The 23,257-nt window shown below is 38.3% G+C and overlaps 1 protein-coding gene across 3 annotated transcripts in view; it reads right to left on the reverse strand.

Annotated features, from left to right (window-relative positions):
* Positions 1-5,237: 5,237 nt before the first annotated feature.
* dnmt3bb.1 (DNA (cytosine-5-)-methyltransferase 3 beta, duplicate b.1) overlaps positions 5,238-23,257 on the reverse strand; it is a 51,267-nt gene continuing 33,247 nt past the window's right edge. For 2 of the 3 annotated variants that reach the window (XM_053642888.1, XM_053642889.1), the window contains exons 9-22: positions 23,079-23,220; positions 19,659-19,811; positions 19,365-19,409; positions 19,164-19,243; positions 18,723-18,835; positions 17,612-17,795; positions 17,293-17,377; positions 16,356-16,501; positions 15,153-15,243; positions 14,722-14,870; positions 13,991-14,076; positions 9,351-9,420; positions 9,021-9,139; positions 5,238-5,930 (exon numbers count right to left, since the gene is read on the reverse strand). In XM_053642888.1, the coding sequence (XP_053498863.1) occupies positions 5,789-5,930; positions 9,021-9,139; positions 9,351-9,420; positions 13,991-14,076; positions 14,722-14,870; positions 15,153-15,243; positions 16,356-16,501; positions 17,293-17,377; positions 17,612-17,795; positions 18,723-18,835; positions 19,164-19,243; positions 19,365-19,409; positions 19,659-19,811; positions 23,079-23,220 (1,605 nt within the window). In that variant the 3' untranslated portion in view covers positions 5,238-5,788. The remainder of the gene's footprint in view (positions 5,931-9,020; positions 9,140-9,350; positions 9,421-13,990; positions 14,077-14,721; positions 14,871-15,152; positions 15,244-16,355; positions 16,502-17,292; positions 17,378-17,611; positions 17,796-18,722; positions 18,836-19,163; positions 19,244-19,364; positions 19,410-19,658; positions 19,812-23,078; positions 23,221-23,257) is intronic. The other variant, XM_053642890.1, reaches the window with a different exon arrangement.

The following is a 23,257-nucleotide window of genomic DNA, read 5'->3' on the forward strand; positions in this document are numbered from 1 at the left end:
TACTACTTTATTCAGTTGAAGACAAATGGAGGACTTATTATGCCATCTGACGGAGTCGTTACCATAGTGAGAGCTGTGGAAATGCATCTCAGAGAACTAACAGACAGCAATGTCCTACCAAGGAAGAGTGTCTTCTCCCATGTCCAGTACTGAGTCCTGTCAGATATTGGAGCCAGGGGTGTGTTTGGAAATGGCATGGCAGACAATGCTACTGAATACTCAAGATGGCATTGACAATCATGCCATCTACCTGATCAGGCTTCTGGTAGAAATATTCTGCACTCCAAGACATCATCACATTGCCCGACTTCAGAACCTTGGATTAAAATCAGTGAGACAGACCCTGAATAGGACTGTTATCTTTCTAGGACAGTGAATTGTATATACACTAATTTAAATGACAGGTTTTACATCCATTTTTGCATGTACGTACTGATCAGATGAATATCACAATACAGCTTGGTTTCATTTAAGAATATGAACATGAAAATAAAAATGTGATTAATACAATAGCTAAAGGTAGTCTGTAAAGTCACTTGGAAGGTTGTATCACAAGGTAGTGCCTGAGAAATGTGTGGGATTTTTGTCTGAATGTTTTGAATCTATTGCTTATTAACCAACCCTGATGGCTTGTATTACATACGTTAGTCTCTTTGCTGAGGTCCTTGAAGTATATACAGACATTCTGTAATCATTTTTCCCCCTCCATTTTCAAATGTTATACATTGTCATGCAAACTTTTTTTTTTCTTACAAATCATATCAGTAATGGATAATTTAATAATGCACATTAATAACAGTATGTATAAATACTGATGTATATTTATGCATATATTAATAATATTTATTATATGTACATATTCATTGAATGGTCAAGAGACTGCTTAATTAGAATGAATGGGAATAAAATTTTGCAGATTAAACCTCCATGTCTCCATGAAGCACTGAGCAAGATGGCGGCCAGGAATCCCGCGTGGCGACCCCTATGGCCATTCCAGTGTATTTCTATGTCAGTGGTCATAATGTTACGTTAAACTTTCGCATGCAGACGTCATTTGTAATGTGTATAAGCATGATGTGTGTGTATGTTGGTTAATCCACGCTATGACTGAACAAACTACAGTATTTGGGAAAACACACTAATTGGTTAATCATCTAACATCGAGTTTAACAGAGCACTCTGTAGAACACTGAGTTAGCAAAGACAGTTTCAAAAACTTTTCACAAAGTTGAGGACCAAGTCTCAAACATATCAACCGTTTAAACCTGTTACCATAGACATACACTGTGTGTAGCTGTTACTATCCTACATGTAGGCCTATATATGATATGCTAGCCCATGACTAGCCATATATCTATGCTATTAAATACACACATATACACATGAAACAATCGTATGTATAAAGTGCATACACATTTAAAGTCCTTGACTATAAATTGTATGAAGCTCTTGTATATGTACATTCACCATCCATTTTATTAAGTACACCTGCATCAGCACAGTGCATAAAATCATGCAGGTACAGGTCAAGAGCTTCAGTTAATGTTCCCATCAAACATCAGAATGAAGAAAATTGTGATCTCTGAGTTTAACAGCAGCAGGATTGTTGGTATCAGATGGGCTGGTTTGAGGATTTCAGAAACTACTGATCTCCTGGGTATTTCAAACACATCAACCTCTACAGTTTACACAGAATGGTATGAAATAACATCCTGAATGAGGGAGAGCAAAGGAGACTGGCCAGACTGGTTTGAGCTGACAGGAAGTCTATAGCACTCTTTACAACTGTTCTGAGCAGAAAAGCATCTCATTTAAACTTGATGTGGATGGGTTACAGCAGCAGAAGACCACATCAGGTTTCACTCCTGGTAGCAAAGAAGAAGAAACTGAGGCTATCATGGGCAGAGACTCATTGAAACTGGACAGGTGAAGACAAGTTTTTTTTTTTCATAAGCTTCAACTGTCCAATTTTGGTGTAGACTCATGTTCTTGGCTGACAGGAGTCAAACCTGATGTGGTCTTGTGCTGTTGTAGCCCACCCACCATAAGGTTAGATGTTTTGTGCATTCTGAGATGCTTTTCTGCTCATCAAGGTTGTAAACAGTGCTAATTTGAGTTACTATAGACTTCCTGGCACCTCTTGTACATCATGTGTATGATTTTATGTACTGTGCTTCTGCCACATGTATGGCTAATTAGATAACTGCATGAATAAGCAGGTGTAAAGGTGTTCCTAGTAAAGTGGATGGTGAGTGTATATACCACTGACCACCGACACATATACCTGATTATTCATGCAGTTATTTAATCAGCCAAACATGTGGCAGAAGTGCAGTGCATAAAATTATGCACATAATGTACAAGAGCTTGAGCTAATTTACAGAAAAAATTATATTTTCTTAGTTACATGTTTTTTGGTAGTAGATGGTCTGGTTTGAGTATTTCATTTGGTGGTCTCCTGGGATTTTCATGCACAACAGTCTCTAGAGTCTATACAGATTGGTCAAAATAAATAAATCCAAAACCATCCAGTGAGCTGGGCGGAAGCACCTTGTTGATGAGAGACGTCAGAGGTGAATGGCGCCAGGTCTTTTTCCAATCAACTGTCCAATTTGGTGAGCCTATGCTCAATATAGCCTCATATTCCTGTTTTAGGATGATGTACCTGATGTGGTCTTCTCCTCCTGTTGTGTTCCATTCACCTCAAAATTTGATGTTACTTCTTGTCAGCTCAAACCAATCTGGCCATTCTTCTCTGACCTCTCTCATCAGCGAAGCTGAATAGATGCTGCTCACTTAAATTGAACATTAATTGAAGTTCTTGTCCTGTAACTGGTGCATTTTGGTGTATATATTTTCATGAATGACAGATGTACTTGATCCAATAAAGTGGTCTCTATGTGTATAACACAATGACAGAGTACACTTATAAAAGGGTCACAAGTTCATGTTGTGGCATGCCAAATAGTCTTCTAACTTAAGGATATGGTGACATCTAGCTTACATTTGGGATAAGAAATTGGTCTGATTTTTGGATGACATTCAATTATAGTTTGCTACAGCACATGCTAGTCTACTAAAGAAAGCAGGAGTACCTCAACAAGTATTATAAAGATAAAACACTGGAGACTTGTCAAAAACCTCACATTCAGGAAAACAGTACAAATTTAGGCTATTCAAATAATCAAAATTTTCCACTTTGCCAATGCTCCCCATATCTACGTTGCGTTAGCTCTGTGAGTGATCACTCCTCATGGGCCTACATTCCATTCATATTACTATCCTCTTTGAAAGATCTATGCCTGATGATACCTTCACCACATGGAAGTATGTTTTTAATCTGGACTCTGATAATTGAATTATGTACCCAGTTTAATTGGCTCTGCAGACCTCACCTTTCTCTATCTGAGCATGCTGTATATCTAAGAATATTCTCTTTGCTGCACTGTTATCTGTTCAGGTGATTGACATTCCATGTTCCTTGTCCTATATGTAGACACATTTTTTGTACTTCTTGTTTAGTTGTTTTTCTCCCTGTGTGAGTGTGTGTGAGGTTTTGTCTGGTTGGGTGGAAATGTAGCTCTTCAGCACTTCGGGTATCACTGTTGGGTCTTATGTATGGCTGGGATTCTGCAACACGTTTGCTAAATACATAATTGTGTGTAAACACTCAGCACATTTTTTGTATAGTACAGTAAAGGTCATATCATCTTTATTGGTGTCAATGCCACTAACAACACTTTGTTACATATAGTTATGAAAAAAAGGTATACAAAAGCACACAAATGAGTACAAAAGTATAAAAATAAAGTCATGGAGTACTTCTCAAAAATGCTCCAAAATGGGCTTTGTATAAAATGTACTGTTAATACGTACGTTTTCAGTGCTTATGTGTTTTTATTTTACCAAACAGCAAGCAGAACTTTAAAGAACAACTATATAAGATGTTAAGACCTAAAAAATATTAAAACACTACAATATAAAGTCTACAAAATGTGAAAAGTAGGTAGTACTTGTACTAATTTTACATAGACCTACATTTTGGGCTATTAGAAGTTTGTAGTTGTCATTTTGTAATGCAAATATAAATGATAGAAAACTTCTATCTCACATGATATACTAAAACAAAGATATTTCAGCATACTGTCTTACAAACAGTTAACATCATATTCAAGCTTTAATTCTGGACAGTAGTCATTCTGAAGCATGTATATCTATAGCTTAAGTATGAATTTCTATTTTAATTTCTAAAGCAATCAAAAAGGCTCCAAAGTGTAATGTACTTCAAAAGGCACCATAAGTTTAAAAACATTTCAAAATGAGACTAATACAGAATGTAAAATGAAGGAACACAAAAATGCAAACTGCTATGACAGAGCACCCAATACAACAAAGAAACAGCAAAGAAACTCGGGTACTTTTTTTTTTTCATCTTTCAAGCGCTTTCATAATACAGTGAAACTAAGACCCTAAAAACTAGTTAGGAATGTAAACATATAAAAACAGTACCCTGTGTGTTATTTGTAATTACTGTTTTAAAAAAAAAAAAAAAAATGAAGCCCTGGATGTGTGTTCTTTTTATACTCACATTACTGATAATAAATGTAAAAAAAAAAAAATTAAATATCAGATAAACTGCTTATATTGCAATTGTACATTTGGCTTTGTTTTACAATGCTTTATCTTTTAAAGATTTTTTCCCTTTGAATGTATGGAAGGCTCTTATAATTTGAAGTCCTTTGTAGAAAAACATGTTTGCAAATGTCATGTGGGCTCGCAGCTTAGCTTTTGCACTGATGCAGTAATTTCAAGTATTTCTTTGAGTAAAAAGACCTATAGTACAAGAAATGCATTACAAATGCTGTCAAAGGTCACGCAATCCACAGTCACTACACAAACAACAACAAAATATTATTTTTTTAAAAATGGTCAACCTTTTCCTTTTTGGGTAAAGTATAAAACTGTAAGGAATCATGTAAATTGAAATTAAGACTTCAGTCTGTGTTTTGATCTTTGGCATGACTAACTGAATTCTTTTTTTTTTTCCTCCATACTTAACATACCTCATGCGCTAAAACAACTCACGCTACTTGTAAACAACTCAGACATTTTGGCAAATAATCAATGTTTCAATTCTTTGAGAAGAAACAAAAAGTTAAGGGCTATTAACTCTTACTACATCTTTCTACTAGAAACTAAAAATATTGAACTGCAGAAAGACAGAATAGGGTTTTTTAAAAAATAAAAATTATAGAACAATTAATAATAAAAAAACTCAACTATTGTAATGCAGATTTTGATGGCACATACCTCACAGAAAAACATGGGATTTCAGTACACAGATTTTGTGATATAATGAGATATAAGTGATATATAATGTTAATCCTCACCAGAATGTCAGCTTTGTTTATCAAGGTGAGATCTTTAAACCTGTCCACCAGCATTTCCGTCCATCAAGGTAGAAAAGGCATCATTAAGAGAAACAAGATCCCGAAAAATCAAGTACTTTTGTGTAAAATGTTTTGAGTTTGAAGGTGTATGGTCATCAGTTAGTAAAACAGCCTCTTGTCCTACCTCAAGTAGGCCCTTAAAAACCATACAGGAGACTTGTTGGCTCAAAGCAACAGCATCACCTGCTGGACAAAATTGTGCTTGGGTCTCCAATGAGACAAAAACAACTAAAATTCACAAGTTCTCCTATGTCTTGTGAAGCCATTTGGTGCTCTGCTGCTGTAGGTATTAAGCCAGTGTGACATTGGCTTTAATGGATTGGACACCTTTTTGGCTGTTATTCACAGGCAAAGTAGTCCTTCAGAGGTGCAAAGAGATGTCGGATGACTGGCACGCTCCATGAGCGACCTAGCAGTTTCTGTCTGGCACCGCGTCCCATATTGGACACATCTGTGTAGTGGACAGGGAACCCAAAAATCCTAAAAGAGAAGACCGTTTAAATTACAAAGTACATCAAAACTTCTTAAACCATTTTTTAATTATTTAAGCTTGGAGATTGTATCTTTGTGTTATTTTGTATATTTAAGTGTGTGAATAGCAAATAAATGATAACGGCTAACTATTAAATGTTCCCTAAAATTGCTCTTACGGCAACAACTTGGTTAAATGTCACTTTTTAAATCTGTGTCACTTTTTAAATATCTGAAAACATAATGTTCCTGATACTGGATTTACTAATTAAGTGGCTGAAACAGCTGCATTTGGGATACAGAATGGGTGATGACAAGATTTTTTTTTAAAGTAGGTGGAAAGTTTCTCAGAATTTTCATATAGGTACAAATACACAAATGAGTCAATTTACAGTCAAGTGATTTATCTCTTACAGTCACCTAATACCTTACTTGTTTTTATAATTAGATTCTTTTGGGGGAATTAATTAGAGTGTACAATTTTCTCAGTGCAATTTATTCAAGCAGTTGACTGTAGCGATAGTCAATATATCGACTTATCGCACGATATATGGAAATCGATAATTTTTGGTGACACGATATACTGCGATTGATAATTTTTATAACTGAAAATAATGATTATATTCGTTTTTACATAAAAATGAATGTCACCAACATTTTAGTCGATCGCGCTGCCTCTGTCATCTCATCTGCTCTGTGTGTCGGAGGTGGAGATGGGGCTCAGGCAGCATCTCCACACACACACACACAGAGCGCACAGCGACAGGTGAAGAGAAGGCGTGAACCCACCACGTTATATAGTGTTTCGTGATAACTACAGCCAGTTAGGAAGAATAAGTCCCAATGGACTTGGTTTCAAAGCTGCAATCTTCAACTCCGGTGTTGGAACATTTTGGCTTTAAGTCGAATGAGAGAGGAGAGCCAATTAACGTGAACGAGCCGGTATGCCGACTTTGTTTAAAAACAGCGGCAATGAAAAAAGGCAACACAACTAACCTAAAATCTCACCTAAAATATAACCATCCCACCCAGTTTTTCAATCTGGGAACAACAACTGCAGCTGGAGAGGGGTCTTCCAGATAGTTATCTGTTACAGATGCCTTTTCCCGGCAGTGCAAATATAAACGTGACAGCGTGAAAAGGAGCACGCTCACAGATTGCGTAGCTCGCTATATAGCCAAAGAGATGCAGCCATTATAGACGGTCGAAAAAACAGCATATAAAAATACAAATTGCCTAAGAAAACATACATCACCCAAACTGCCATTCTGTCCTTGTATAATAAAGTAAAAGTAAATATTCTGAAGGAGATAAAAAGACATCTCCTTTTACTCTGCCACTACAGATATGTAGTCAAGCTCAAATATGACCCCATACATGAGCTTGACCATACACTACATAACTGCTGACTGGACTCTGCAGTCAAAGTGTAGGAATCTTGTCAACACCTTCAACCTGAGCTGGATAAAGAGAGACCTGAGGAAAGCACAGACTGAAACCAATGTCCCCCAACACAATCTAGTACTGGTGAGTGATGATAATATTTTATTATACAATACAAAATATTTAAAGGGTTAATATATACTTAATTTATAGTGTTGTTTTTTTAAATGTATGACTTACTTTGGGGCCTGTTTGTATGTATGTATTCAATAATTGGTTAACATTATAATATAACCATGTACCATTATTTGTGATTAAATAAAGGAAATTAAAAAATTAGTATTTGTTGAATAATGTTATTATAGACGAACTAATGAATATAAAAACAATATTATCTTTTCCACAGGATGTCGCCACACGATGGGGCATCAAGCAAAAAATGATAGAGAGGGTGCTGGAGCAACTCTCAGCCATAAGACGTGTCCTGGTTGAAGATCGAAAGCATGGCCACCTCAACCCAACCTGGCAGGATGTTTCTGTGTTGGAATCCATTAATGCAGCAATGAAGCCAGTCACAGTGTCCTCAGTAAAGCCTGTGTTGGAATTTCTTAAGGGTGAACTTTTATCACCAGACCACAATGACACTGCACTGACAGCAAACACAAAGGCAAACATGTGGAGGGAATTGACAGAGAAATACAGCCCCATCTGAAATCCAAAACCTTCTGACAAAGGCATCTTGGTACCATGGAGGATGCGGAGGTCTTGGATGATGTCAAAGAAAAGCTCTTGCAAGAACTACTAGACATTAAGGAGGAAGAAGGAAAAGGAGAAGGTGCCAGTGGTGAGAGCTGCGTTAAAGCTGCAGGGGCAAATGAAGGATCTGAATCTGAACCTCCAGGAACCAAGAAGCGGCTGCGTGACCTTCTCCAGAACAGAAGAACCCAACTTACAATTCACCAGACTCAGGCATCGGTAACAAAAACAGTGGAGGCTAATGTGGAGCTGACCAAGGTCCTCCAGGAAGAAGCACTTGATGCATCATCTGATCCCTTGATTTGGTGGCATGATAACCATAGTAGATTTCCTCTAATAGCCAAGTTAGCACAAAAATATATGTGCATTTGTGCAACAAGCACTAGCTCAGAAAGAACGTTTAGCATATCTGGTAACATTGTTACCCCAGAAAGATCGTGCCTTAAGTCCCACAAGGTAAACATGTTGGTGTTCCTTTCTCAGAATCTGCCTAAAAATTAAAAATAGATCTGGCAGCAAATATGGCCTGTTGATGCATCTTTGCCTCTGTGTGAGACACTTTAAAAGTCTAAACTGACTTTGTTAAACATGTTACTTTGTTTTGTTCTAGTTCTTATTACCTTGAACTTTTTTGTTAACAAAAGGTGTGTTTTATTTATTATTCTGACATTCCGATTCCAATCTCTAAATATTGTTAAGAATTAAATGTTCTTTGAAAGAGTGTACTCGCATTATTATGCTATTATATTGTCATTATATTATCAGTGGCATAAAATGGTCTTAAAATGACAATAATATAATTTATCGCAATTCATTTTGGGACAATATATCGCACAAAAAAAGTAGTTATAGTGACAGCCTTAATTAACAGTTCAATGTAGAAATATAATTATGGGTCACTGGGTCATGTCCTACGTAGGTACACAAAATAAAGCTAGTTTGATCTAAAATTGTGTTCACCTCTCAAGCTCTGTGCACCACAGTATGTCCTCTTTGCCATTCATGATGACAGGGAAATGCTGGTCTTTACCCTGCTTGATGGAGTTGGACCGGGTTGTGATGGTACGCACCTTTCCAAACTTGAGACACAAGGTGATCAAGTGTTACTTCACAAAGAGTTTACAAAAGGCCAAAGTTCATAAAAGCACAGTTCATGGTACTAGTTACTAGCCTGGTGAATACTGCAATGAGTAATAACAGAAGCCAGTGAGGGTCTCTGCAGGTGCTGGCTGTTTGACCATATCTTCAGAATGTATACAATTTTGAAAGATGCTGCAAGGGGAAGGTTACCTTCGCAACTCGGCCATGCTCCAGGCAGTCCTGTAGTTCCAGCTTATCCATGCCAGAGGCACAGAGAGGCCTACAACAGAGGAGTTTCTTACAGTAAGAATTACAGTACTGTGCCATGTACAGTCGTGTGAAAAAATAAGTACACCCCATGGAAATTGTTAGCTTTTTTGACATATTTGGACATGCAAATATTTGATCCTCTTTGAAACAGTTCCTATTAATAAAGGTGATAGACTATCTAATGACACATTAAATTGATATTTTGTAATAATTTCCACAATTTACAAAACAAAAAGCAGATCAGTCACATGGAAAAAGTAAGTATACCCCTACATTTATCAAACTTTCAAATCCATAAAATTAGAATCAGCCGTTCAAGATTGGGTGCCAGTGAGTGTAACCTGCATAGGGAGTGCAGGTGGAACCTGTTTTATTTAAAACTCTCACATGTAGTGTGTTCTAGGGTGACATCTAGGGTATTCCCTTTGTTACTGAGGTGTGTGGTGTCATCATGCCAAGATCTAAAGAGTTCTGTAATTCCTTCAGAAAAAAAGGTTGTGTATGAGTCTGTCAAGGGATTTAACAAGATCTCCAAATTATTTTAATGACATCATTCCACTGTAAGGAAAATCATCAAGTGACACAGATTTCAAACGACTGCCAACTTGTCCAAGTCTGGCCGTTCCAGCAAATTCAGCCCAAGAGCAGACTGTCTGATGCAAAAAGAAGTCTCCAAGAACCCCCCAAAAAGATCAGGCCTTTTGGAATAATGTGCTTTGGACAGATGAATCAAATATTGAGATGTTTGGCCACAGTAACAGCAGACATGTTTGGTGTACACCAAAGACAACTTTTCAGGAGAAGCACCTCATACCAACTGTGATGCACGGTAGTGGAAATGTTATAGTTTGGGGTTGCTTTGCTGCCTTAGGGACTGGACAGCTTGCATTTGTTGATTCAACTATGAATTCTGCATCATATCAAAGAGTGCTAGAAGATCATGTGAGGCCATCTGTCCAAAAGTTGAAGCTGAACCAAAAGTGGACCTTTCAACAGGACAATGATCCTAAGCACATTATCAAATCCAACGAGTGTCTAGTCAAAGCCTGGATTTGAATCCCATTAAAATGTTGTGGGGGGATTTGAAACAGGCAGTACATGAAAGAAACCCTCAAACATCTCGCAACTGAAAGAATATTGTATAGAAGTTACAAGAAGGGGGCAATACCAGCTTCTGAGGCCAAGGGTATTCTTACTTTTTTACACAGAAGAATAACACATCTATTGATATCTTTGTTGAATAAATGATTGAAAAGTATATAAAATTCATTAATAGGCACTGTTTCAAAGAGGATCAAATGTGCTTTTCCAAATATGTCAAAAAAGGCAACAATTTCCAAGAGGTGTAATTATTTTTTCACATGACTGTATATGGTTTAACTACTCTGCTTGGGACAAAATGACTCAGTGGTGAAAATTACCTCTCTCTGTTATTTTAATTCTTGTCTTAGACTCCCCAAGAGTGTGAAAAGACTTTGTATACGTATGTCAATACATATTGATTTATTTCCTTTTGTTCCAGATTGAAGGGTGTTTTCTTTCTGAACTAGTGGACTTTGCCATTGGTACTCGGCAAGGAAATAAGCAAATGGAAAAGTCATCAACTCATGACCGTGACTCCATATGGATATACCATAAAAGGTCACCGCTACATCAAACTCACCCTCTTTCCCATTCTGGTCTCATTGAGTAGAGTAAATGTATTCAAAGACACTGAGTATAGCGCTCTAACCTTTGATTTTTGCTAATCTTGTTACTTCTAAAATCTGCACTGTCAGAGAGAGTGCAGTGAGGGGCACTGTAGGTGATGACAGTACTTATATTTGACTTTACTATTTACTGTAGTAAATACATGACTGATTGTGAGGACTATTGTTTAAGTTGGGGGTGTGTGGGTACTCTGAGGTAAAGTAGGTAGTATTAAAATCATAGCAAGTACACTAATTTAGAGCATTTGTGAATTGTTGAGCATATAGACTTTCCTAAACTATTGAATATTTCAGGGAAAGTTCTTTGTTCTGTCAAGTTCCTATGGAGTTGGATGATGGGCATGACATACTTACAGAGCCATGTCCTAACTGCTGCATGATGCAGTTAGCAATGCACAAAGCATGCCTCACAACCTCAGTCTGGTGCTGTGTGGCCAAAGATCGTGAGTGATGTTAAGGTGAGTGAACAAGCTCTGGAAGTGACAGGATGCACTGTGATGGGTTTGTTTTGATTTTTCAACCATGATGGCTTACTTTACTGGCAGTGACAGCTCTTTGGACTTCATATTGAGAGTTACCAGCAACAGATTCCAAATGAAAATGCCACACTTGAATTAAAATTTTGGATCTTTCATCTGCTTACCTGAAAGTGAAATAAAGTGGGAATAACACATTCCTTGCCATGGAACAGTTGAGCAGGCAATTGTCCTTAGCTTTTGGCCTTTAAAAAAAGGGGTTGACCATGCATAGAAAGTGCTGTACTTCTTACACTGTTCACCCGATTTGGATGTACAGATTCTCAAATTAAAGCTAAATGTCTGCACTTTTATTTAATTCCAATTCAATATACTCAATATAGAGAGCTGTGCAATTTCTGAGATGACACATTCAGACAGCGGATCTGCTGTATGGCGGCAAGCCTATATGTGGGAATTGACAAATCCATTTGGACACCTACAATAGAGTGGAAGTTGAGCGGTTTGCAAATAAACAGACAATTCACTGCCCAATGTGGTTCATGGACGGGGCAAAGAGAGAGGATTTGGGCCAGGGCGCATTGACACATAATTGGCTAAATCTAGGGTTGTATGCCTTCCCACCACTGTCACCATTATGAACAACACTGCAGTTCAGCAGTGTCATTCAACAGACTATGAAGCCAGTGCTTTCACTTCACTCTACCCGAACAGGCCATGTTTCCACTTGTTGAAGGGCACTCAAGCCAGACATTCTCTCCCAAATAAACAGGTCATTCAGCAGATCACACATTTTGAAATTTATGGGTATGGCCCTTGAAAATGACCCCAGCATACTGGCATGTTCTCAACAGGTCAGATATGCTCTTGTGAGTACATCAGTTGTATGCAGGCAAGTGGATAAATTTTTCAGGAGAGTGTGAAACAATGGGCATGAACCACTACACCATAAATGAGTTGTCTAGATGTGTCTCTTTCAAGGTGTACACTAAAAGTGTTTGTGGCAGCATTGTCGGAGCACAGGGGACAGACTGTCGGTTTTTCAATGAAAGCGCAAAACTAAACTAAACTTTTCTGAAGTCTGGATCTACAGTTTATACAACGTGCCATATAAACTAATGGAAGATGCCGATATAAAATGGCTTTCACTTAAGATCACTAGAACCAGCGAAGCAGGCCACTTGGTTGGCATTCATTGTCTCAGGTTGGGGACCAGAGTTCAAATAGAGTTCAAACACTCTGTGGCCAAATCTAGCATTCCTACCAAAGATACTGATGCCGCCAAATATCAATATATCGATCAATTTTCCAGATCTTGCAGATGAGAATGTGCTCAGGCCAGTGTATTGAAGTAACTGCCAATGGATGGTCAATGACCAGCTGTTTTTGTGCCTTGGGGAGCAGCATAAAGGAGCTCTGCTGACTTATGACAGATTAGCCCATTCAGTAAAAGAAGCAACTGTGCAAGCATACTTAAGCATTTATTGTGCCAAGGTACCTCCTGGGTGGCATGTGTCAGTTGCAGACATTTGTGTCACTTGCAGACAAGTGGTGGCTTGTAGTTCATCTTCATCTACCTTTGCCAGATTTTACAGACTGAATGTCGCTTTATCTCAACCTATGTGCTCTGTGGTGAGTTTGAATGTGGTGAGTTCTCTCACCCTTAATACAATACAGTATTAAGACTCACAGTGAATTACTCCTACAATAGCAACACCCTGAGTTATCCACGTCCTAAATAGGGAAGTGATATTAATACTTGAGTGATTCTCAGACTCAATAAAGTATGGTAGTTGGATGAGTATTTTGCCTCCACTAGTTCTGAAGGAAACTGCTCTGGTGGTCTGGAATTAAAAATAGTACAAAAGTACAAACAATTGATACCACCCTGGCAGCTCTCCTGTCTGCTGAACAAACAAAGTTACATACATAACCTTTATTTATTTTTCTTTTTTCCCCTAAATAATAGTGACTGATCAGAATAACAATAGTTTGATCAGATTTTCAACCAGGATGGATCCAATCTTAATTTGGATAGATCAGCAAAAAAAATCAACTGGAAATATGTTCAAAGCACACATCCAGATGCAGTGAATAAGGTGATTGTGGGATGCTGAAAATCATTTTTATGATGAATTCAATTTAGGATGAACTCACACTCACCATTTGATAAAGAAGGTCTAGATAAATTAAAGTAATTTTTAGTCGTGTTTTTTACGTCTTTTACAAGCACATCCCTAATCTAAAGAAATGTAAATCAGAAAACAGTATCTTTTCCTAGTACTGAATATGTGAAATTACAACTACTTCTTAGAAAGCACGTAGCAGCCATTGTACTTTAAGTGCTTCTGGTAAACCAGAGAAATAATTTTTAAAAAGTCCAAATGTATATTACCTATTCATTCCTGGCAGGTTGCCCCAGAAGTACCGTGCTCTATGAGCAGCTGACACTTCAATAGCATCAATCATCACTGGATTACACTGGATCACAAACATACACGCAAGAACAAATATATTAACATGTTACATACATGAATGCATAGGTAAAACCACAGGTCCTAAATCTAAACATTACTATTCACACTACTTCACACTAACTGTCCCTCCCTCAGTGGTGGAATGAACTTCGCAGAATCTGTCACTATCTTCAAAAAACAGCTAAAGACCCACCTCTTCTGTGAACACCTAACTAATCCCTAAAATGCCCTAAAATTATCCTTAAAAAAATAATAATAATTAAAAAAAAAATTACTCTGGCACTTACACCTCTACTCTGCGCACTTTGCTTTTCTAGAACTCAATTAAAAGATCTTGTATGGTATGGCTTGTATTGTTCTCCGCTTGATATATCGCTTTGCTTGTATTTCCTCATTCGTAAGTCACTTTGGATAAAAGTGTCTGCTAAATGAATAAATGTAAATGTACTATTCCCTTCTGAAGGAATAGTTTATACAGAAATGTGACAAATTTAGATGAAGATTATTTTAAAAATGACCACAGCTATAAACAGAATAGAAATTTCTGCACTGCAGTATCAATTATTAAATCAATTAAACATTAATCTTAGCAGTTTGCCTATGAGAAGCTGGTTATCATTTGGGAGAGACATTTGGGAGAAACACAAACCTCAAGGAAGCGGGAAATGTCCCGTTTATCATTGACGCCCATTGCAACCACGTTCTCAAACATCCAGAAGAAGGGCCGGACCTCTCCATCTTTTGGCTTTGCTTCGCTCAGCAGGCGATAGAACTCAAAGAACAGACGGCCAGTCCCTTCTACAAACAGGAGACACGCAGTGTGTTGAATGTGGTGATTTATTTGAAAACAAAAGTGTGAAGCCTTTTAAAATTAAGTGTTAGGAACAAAATGTTTTCTTGATATGTCTAACCTGAGCATTATGACAAGGTGCAGCTGCTTGATGGATATTTATCGATATGTTTTTAAGTGTAATTTTTAACTACATCCACTATCTGTGGATGAAAATACACTGCAGTTACTTCTTAGATTCTTCTATAGGTAGATAGATAGATAGATAGATAGATAGATAGATGCCTCACCATAAAGGCCCTTCCTGGCTGGATTGACAATTGACAGATCATTACATGGGCTTCCACCAATCACCAAGTCGAACGGTCCCCACTCTGCAATCTGTGGAAGACAAAACAGCACCATGTCGTGTTAATCAGTACATTATACGTCCCTTCTCTGCACCCAACACTCAAATCCCCAACTCATAGTTTCTTCTGTGGGTGAGAAAATGCAATTCTACCCAAATTTATGTTCACAATTGTTATTTTAAAAATAAGCAAAGCCTAACCACGAATGCAATTCAAACTCGCTGGGTACTAAAAACTCTATCATTCACAGGTCTTAACATTTCAAACATCGAGTCTTGCACTGACAAGCAGCATAAAGCCAATGTGTAACAGGAAATCCCTTCTTGTCATTGAACACATGCACATAAATTGTGATCACACTTTGTGAGAGTAGAGGTCAATGAGGCATGGAAAACACAGATAAATCTCGAGTGTGTGCACAAACACAGAGATTAGGAAACACACACAGACAGGCACAAACCACACTGTCTGCAAGACCTCTCTGATATCACAGGTACATCCGTGTGCGTGTGTGTGTGTGTGTGTGTGTGAAAGAGAGTGTATGCAGCTGGATTCTATTCAGCGTCTTTTCATGCTTCCCCATCCACTTCCAGGCTCCTGCCCTCCCCTTCTCTTTATTGCCCTTTTCATTCCTCCCTTTTCCCCTCCCATCTCAATCCAGGCTCTGCAGAATGACAATGGGGTGAACTGGTGAATGAGCGAGGGGATCAATTAATGGATGAAAGGGTGGTTGGTGGAGTGAATGAGTGAATGTGTAAAGGAGGGATTTGGGAATGCTTTGTGTGTGTGTGTGTGTATGTATGATGGTGGACAAGAGAAAGGGGGAGGCAGAAACTGAAAGCCAAACAGGGAGGAAGTGATGGGGAGGATGGACTTCAAAAGCCAGAGTTTACAAAAGCCAGAGTCCGGTGGACTGATTGCTCTTATCAAGAGCTGTTGGGACATGCAGCTCACAACAAAGCAAATAACAGGTTTAGACCAGGTGTTTGTGTGTGTGTGTGTGTGTGAGAGAGAGAGAGAGAGACAGAGAGAGATAATGATTGCATTAACATTGTAAACTAGAGTTGTCTGTGGGACATGGTTTAGACACTGAACTCAGCTGACTGAGAACATTGCCAAAGGGATCTTGACTTCTACACTTACATTTTTCCGGGTGATATTTCGAACATCGTTCACATATTGGATTTTTCCTTCATGTCGGACGACTCCCACGGATATGGAGTCCTCGCACACCTCTGAGGCAATGTATGCATCAATCTTAAAGCCCAAATCCTTCAGCACCAGATAGCCTACAAGCCACAGGCCAAGAAACAAATACTTCTTTACATTTCCCGAAAGGTTTCCTCAAAGTGACCTGTAATCTGACTGAAGATTTTGTAACCTAATCTACCATATCTACACGGGAAAAAAAAAACAACTCAAAAAAAGTATACCAGAAGTCTAAGGGCAGTTGTTAAAGCAACAACCGTTACGCACTATCACTAAAGGTTTTAGGAGGAGACAGAAATGAAAGAATGTCTTACCAAAGCTGTAATTACACCGGAACAGTAAAAAGCATCTCCAACTGCTTATACTTTTTTCTACTTTTCCCTAGTGCTAATTAATGTATAACGCAGGCATTCAAGGACAAGACAATTTTTTCCTCTGAAAAAGGAACCTTGTCCTTGAACGTCTGTGTTATACATTTAGGTAAAGCACATATCTTTGTAGAAAGCTTTGATAAAAGTCGCTCTTTAAGGTTTAAGGTTTTTCCATTTCTAACACATAACCGCGATTTTTTTCTCTCTGAAAAAGTAGTTTAATCTCTGAATGGGTGAGTTATACACAATTAGAGCTTTAATTAAAATGACACTGACTTTCAGCAAAATGTTTCACAAAAAATATGTTTCACATAAATATAAGTGAGTGAAAATCACGTAAACAGAATTTTTTCAGAATTATTATCTGTTGTAATTGTAGTTATGCTACAGATACAGTAGGTAGAGATCAAATTAGGAAAAAAAAACTGAAGGATTACTTTAATGCAGCTTAAAAGATTGAATGCATGCATACAAGCTGATAAATATGAAGACACACTTACCTGTGGCGATGCCATCAAACAGTGACAGAACTCTAATTGGACGCCTTTGCTCTGCTGGGACTGCTGGGAAAATTTTGGGGCTTTCCTTAGGGGACAAAATGACACGAACATTTAAAAAGGCTTCACAGAATATAAAGTTAAGAAAGTTAACATTAAGCAACCATAATAGTGTATTTTGTAACATTGTAACGTACAGAAAGTGCTATATATATCATACATATATATATATATATATATATATATATATATATATATATATATATATATATATAAATAATTATATATTATTATTATTATTATGCAGTGACCCAGGACTTACAAACTCCTGTCCATTGTCATTGACAAAGAACTCCTGCAGTTTAAGGCTCCAGTCGTGACGTCTTTTCAGCACGCCATACTGCTGCAACGGCTGACACATATAACACAGCCATGGGTCCAAATCCCGTGCACTGTTCGACGCTCCTGCACCCACCAACAGGTCCAAACAGTCCACACAGAAACACCTGAGAAGAGAGAAGGAGGGAGGGAAGGAAAGGTGAAAATGAAAACAATAGGATATCTGAGCAGGATACTGAGCAGGACACACAAGAAGCTCAATATCTAAGGCTGTATGAGCATAAGAGAAGGAAATGGGATACATGTTAGCAAGTGAATGCACCAAATAGGTGAAGAAAGTTACAATACAAATATAATCAAGTTATTAGTGAGAAAAATAAATGTGTGAAAAGAATGGAGGGTGTATAGAGCATGACTATAAGGACATGTGCTTAGCAGAGCTATACATCACTGACCAACATGGAATAAAAAGCGTCTGTGCAAGTGTGAGTTACATATCTCCATTTAAATATGTTTTCAAGGCCTAGTGCTTATGGTTGTTGTTATAAATGAGTTTTGTGAACTCTTCTCACTACTCTGCACTTCCTCATGTTAGATGGAAACAGAGTCATGTCAGTGCTTGTGAAAAAAAATAAGTATTTTTTTGGAACCAAGAGGCTACGCAAGTGAGAAATTATGACATCCGCAACAATGAGTCATGGCTAATTTATGTTTAAGATGGAAAGGAGTTAATAACAATGGAAGAAATGACAAGAAGGAAATTAACAATGGAAGACAATAAAAAAAAAATGCAGGGTGCATATACAGTATATCATGAAGTTAATATAATGTGAAATTGTGTTAAATGATCAAATGTAATTCATTTTCACTGCTAAAATGTAGGAAATAACTTTATTTAATAAAATGAGTTAAGCTCCTGTATAACCAAATGCATACTTGACAGAAACATACTGTCCAACGTTCATCTGTATGTAATCATTCAGAACAAGATATTAAGATCATGCCACTGTTCTGAGCTTGAATTTGGGATTTAAATTTGTGTGTATGTGTATATTTCTATGTGTGTGCGTGTGTGTGTGAGTGAGATGCTGAACCTGCAGCAGTTGGCATTGCCACAAAGTAGCACTTCTCGGCCTCCACAGCACACCGTGCAGTACGACTGATAGCCATCGTCATCATACATATAGGAGATCTCTAAATACACATCCTGACACACACACACAGAACCCAAACAAGTCTTAAAATGATGATATCCAGTAAGTAAGCTTTGCAGGGGATCATAAATGAGATGAGGAAGAAGCCCAGGGCTAATTCTAATGCAATTTATTCACACACAATGACTGTGAATAACGGTGTAGTACAACCTAATGCTCCATTCTGCCCCTTAACCAGACATAAAGGTTTGCATGTGTTCATTATAACCAGTCACAGTATTTAAAATCCCTTTTTTCTCTTCATGTTTACACGTAGTGTAATCACTCAGAGGATGAGCAAATCAGTCTGTTTTCACCTTGCATCTTGAAATCAGTTTTCACCTTGCATGTTTGACAAAGGCCTCCTTCAAACAGGGGGTGGAAGGTTGCTGCTCTTGTCTTGCCACAAGACAGGCAGAACTCTGTGGGTATATGAGAGAGACAGAAAGGATGGAGGGTAAAGGGGGAAAAAAATCAGATCCCAAATCAGAATCACCATGTGGTGAAGTAAGGAAGCAAATGTATAGTTTGGGAAGAGCATACCTTCTATACTTCTGTGATTCTTTAAGACTTCATGAACCATTTGTTCTGAAATGGAGAAGAAGTGATAGATCAATTACACTGGAAAAAGTGACTGGTGAAGGATGAATGCCTTTCATATTGATAAAATTCAGCTTTATTTATCCTTTTTACTGTTATGTCAAAATCACCAATTGGTAAAAATGTTCATTAGAGATATATAGCACATAAAGATTTTATTGATACAGAATATGTAAGTCCTACTAAACAGCGAATATGCCGGGCTACCAAATTCCCATGCCATGTATGACCTCTGACCTCTGCTGTAGATGTCCTCACTGGCTGACTTGGCTTTGCACATGCTGAGTCGGGCCCTCTTGGCGGATGGTGCAAACTCTGGGGGATTGTACTCAAGAAGTTTAGTCTGCAGCGTTGAGCTCTCCGGAGCTGCTGGGAACAAACAGCACTCAGCTGTGAAAGACAAACCACCATGTTACTCAACAAACACACACACACAAAACCTCACAAAGCCTTTCAGGCAAGGCATGCGAGAGAGATCACACACTTGTGAAAACTTGGCAGTTTTTTTACATTTTACAGCCACCTGCTGCAAACTGCAATTGTAGAAATAGAATAGAATGGAAATTATTATAAAAACATTGAAAATCCTTCACCTTTTCAACCCACCATCTCTGCATTATATTAAATCTACACATGCCTCATGAGTTGCTAGAGTTAAGCAGTTCTGTTTCAGCCATAAACAGAGCTCATTTATGGGGAGGAAAGATAAAAGTAAACTGCAGACATAAACAAAGAAAACTGTAATATCTATTGCATAGAAATATTGCAAATTGCAGTTGGAGTTTGTCACCAGAACAACAGGGTTGCCTGAGATTTCTTGGACAAAGTGGAACAGGTGAGTGTTGGATAGAGATTTGCAGCAGACTGGGACAATGGGATGGTGGTCCCTGTTTTATGAAAAGAGGACCAGATAGTGTTTTCCAATTACAGGGGAATTACACTACTAAGTCTCCCAAGAAAAGTCTGTACTAGGGTTCTAGAGAACAGACTCTTTGATGAAAACCAGGAGAAACCCTGCAAATTCCTGCAGGTTCATAGAAAAGTAGACCAGGTCTTTACTCTAGCAGAGCTGTGAGTGGTTATAAGAGTATGCTAGTTCAATCTACATGGATTTTGTGGATTTGGAAAATGCCTATGACTGTGTGCCTTGACATTTGTAATGAGATACTACAAGAGTAAAATGTATCAGGGTTGCTGCTTTGTGTAATCCAGTCTCTGTATGGGCACAGTGAGAGGTGTGTTCTTTGTATTAAATAAAATTAAGCAAAATACCATTTAAGGTAGGTATTGGACACTGTCAAGAGTGTCTCTTTTCTTCACTCCTGTTTATGGTTTTCATGGACACAGATAGAATGGGGGGGCTACAGATAACATCCTATTATTTTAAGTTTTATTTGAAGACACTGTAATTCGAAGTTCTCTTGTATCCATCTAAAGGGGACCTTCAAGCATTTCGCTGCTGAATTTGAAGCGGCTGCGATGAAAATCAGCACCTCCAGGGGCCATGATTGTCTCTGTATGTTTTCTTCTGGTGAGCAGAGAGACACTGCCCCTGGTGGAAGAGTTTAAGTACCATGGATTCATATTCACAAGTGAGGGGAAAAAAGATTGACAAAAGGATTGGGATTGACAAATCTCTCTGTTTACTGGATCTTTAATTACCTATTCTAACCTAGGGTCAATATCTGTGGTTAGTAACCAAAAGAATAAGGTACAGGCAGCGGAAATGGATTACTCTGCCTGATAGGGTTAGGGCCACTGTTCACCTGAAATGAGAAAAGGCAGTTGAGGTAGTTTTCAATAGGGTTTAATCAAGGGACTGAGATGATCATTTTTGTGTAGATTTGAGTGCATTTTTGGATCATTGTCCTGCTGAAATAGCCAACCACAACCCAACTGTAGCTTACATACAGTCCAGGATGTCCTATCCCTAAGTTTCCCTTTGGAAGAAAAACAGCCCCACAACATCACAAATCTTCTACACTACTTAACAATGGGGATGATGTCCTTTTCTGTTTAACCATCCTTCTATTTACACCAAACACACCTGTAGAGTCTTATTTTTGTCTCATCTGACCATAGAACCTGGATCTAATCAAAGTTCCAGTAGTATCTAGTGAACTACAGATGCTTATATTTGTGGTTTGATGAAAGAATCGTCTGGCATACCTTCCAGATAGTTTGTTGGCATAAGTGTGGCATCGAACTTTAGATTTTAGATTTTAGTTTATATTCAATGTCTTAATTATTGGATATGGGCATTCCAAGTGCATAATAATTTTATAGCCATTGTCTAATTTATGAAGGTCATCAAATGTTTGTTTAATTAAATTTGTATTCTCAAATCTTCTCCATTTTGATCATTCACTCATTTGTCTTCAGTAATCTCTTTATCCTGGTCAGGGTCACAGACCTGGAGACTATACCAGGGCACACCAGGCACTAGTTTGGATACAAGCTGAATGAAATGCCACTCAATCAATGGGCAACAAACACACACACACACACACTTAGAAGGAAGAACACAGGCAGAAACAAGGAGAACATAGACTCGCCACAGAGAGTAACATGAGCTCAGGATCAAATGGGGGACCCTGGAGATACTCTCTCCAACACCATGATGAGCATGTTGATGGATAACTAAGATAATTTGTCCTCTGTGCAACACTTCCATCCATCCATCCATCCATCGTCTGTACCACTTATCCTACACAGGGTTGCGGGGGAGCCTGAAGGGGACTCGGGGAGCACGAAGACACCCTGGACGGGGTGCCAACCCATCACAGGTCACAATCGCCAACAACATACCACGGACAATTTAGAGATGCTAACCAGCCTACATTACATGTCTTTGGACTAGGGGAGGAAACCAGAGAACCCGGAGAAAACCCCCGAAGCACGGGGACAACATGCACACAGGGTGGAGGCGGGAATCGAACAGCCAAACCCCAGAGGTGTGAGGCAAACATGCTAACCACTGAGAATTTCTAGAGGTGCCAATAACTGCCTCAGAGGCTGAAGACACCTCTGAACTGACAAACGCATCCTTTAAGGTGTATGTATAGATACATCAGAACAACTGGTTTTGTCTCCACTAGTAATGTAATAGTAATGTTTGTGATTCAAAAATGTGCAAGCAGGTGATGATGAAAATACTAATTGTCTCCCCAGTCAGAATGTGAACTCTCTCACAAAGAGAATGCCTTGACAAGTATTCAAGTGAGCATTATCTCGTGTTTCTGCCCTGAATCATGTGTATCAAGTAAACTAAACAAACACAAGAGCATATAAGGTAAATCATAACACAGAGAAAGCCTGTAGTCTTTGAATGTGTGGAATCTCATATTTCAGCTATGAGTAATGTGTGTTAAGAACACTAAATAAACATATGATTTTCCACTTTGAGTTTCCTTCTTTACACTAATCATAATTTGCACAGCTGTTGGAGCAAAAGAGAAACTCATCTGTGTGTGTGTGAGTGTATGTATGTTTTCGAAGACTATGAACTCTATGACTTAATGTAAAGATTAACTAGAGGATTTTATCAGCTCTATGTTGGTGATGTAAGGATTAATTAATAGGAAGTGTAGATGGACTGACAGGCTGTGAGTATTAGTTGAAGACTAGTGGTTGGTGTTCCGGGTTAATCATACTCACAGGAGTTCTCTTTGGGTTTGAGGCCATCCTTGCCCTTGGGCAGGAAGCCGCTGTGAGCCCAGTCCAGCATGGGCTTCACCTGGTCCTCTGGATGATCTGAGTCACACAGAGGAAACGTCTTCTCAGCACGTATGCTAGCCATCTATAGTAAACCAACGGTAAAGCGGAGAAAGAATTAA

This window comes from Ictalurus furcatus, chromosome 15 (genome assembly GCF_023375685.1).
Source record: "Ictalurus furcatus strain D&B chromosome 15, Billie_1.0, whole genome shotgun sequence".
Lineage (NCBI taxonomy): Eukaryota > Metazoa > Chordata > Actinopteri > Siluriformes > Ictaluridae > Ictalurus > Ictalurus furcatus.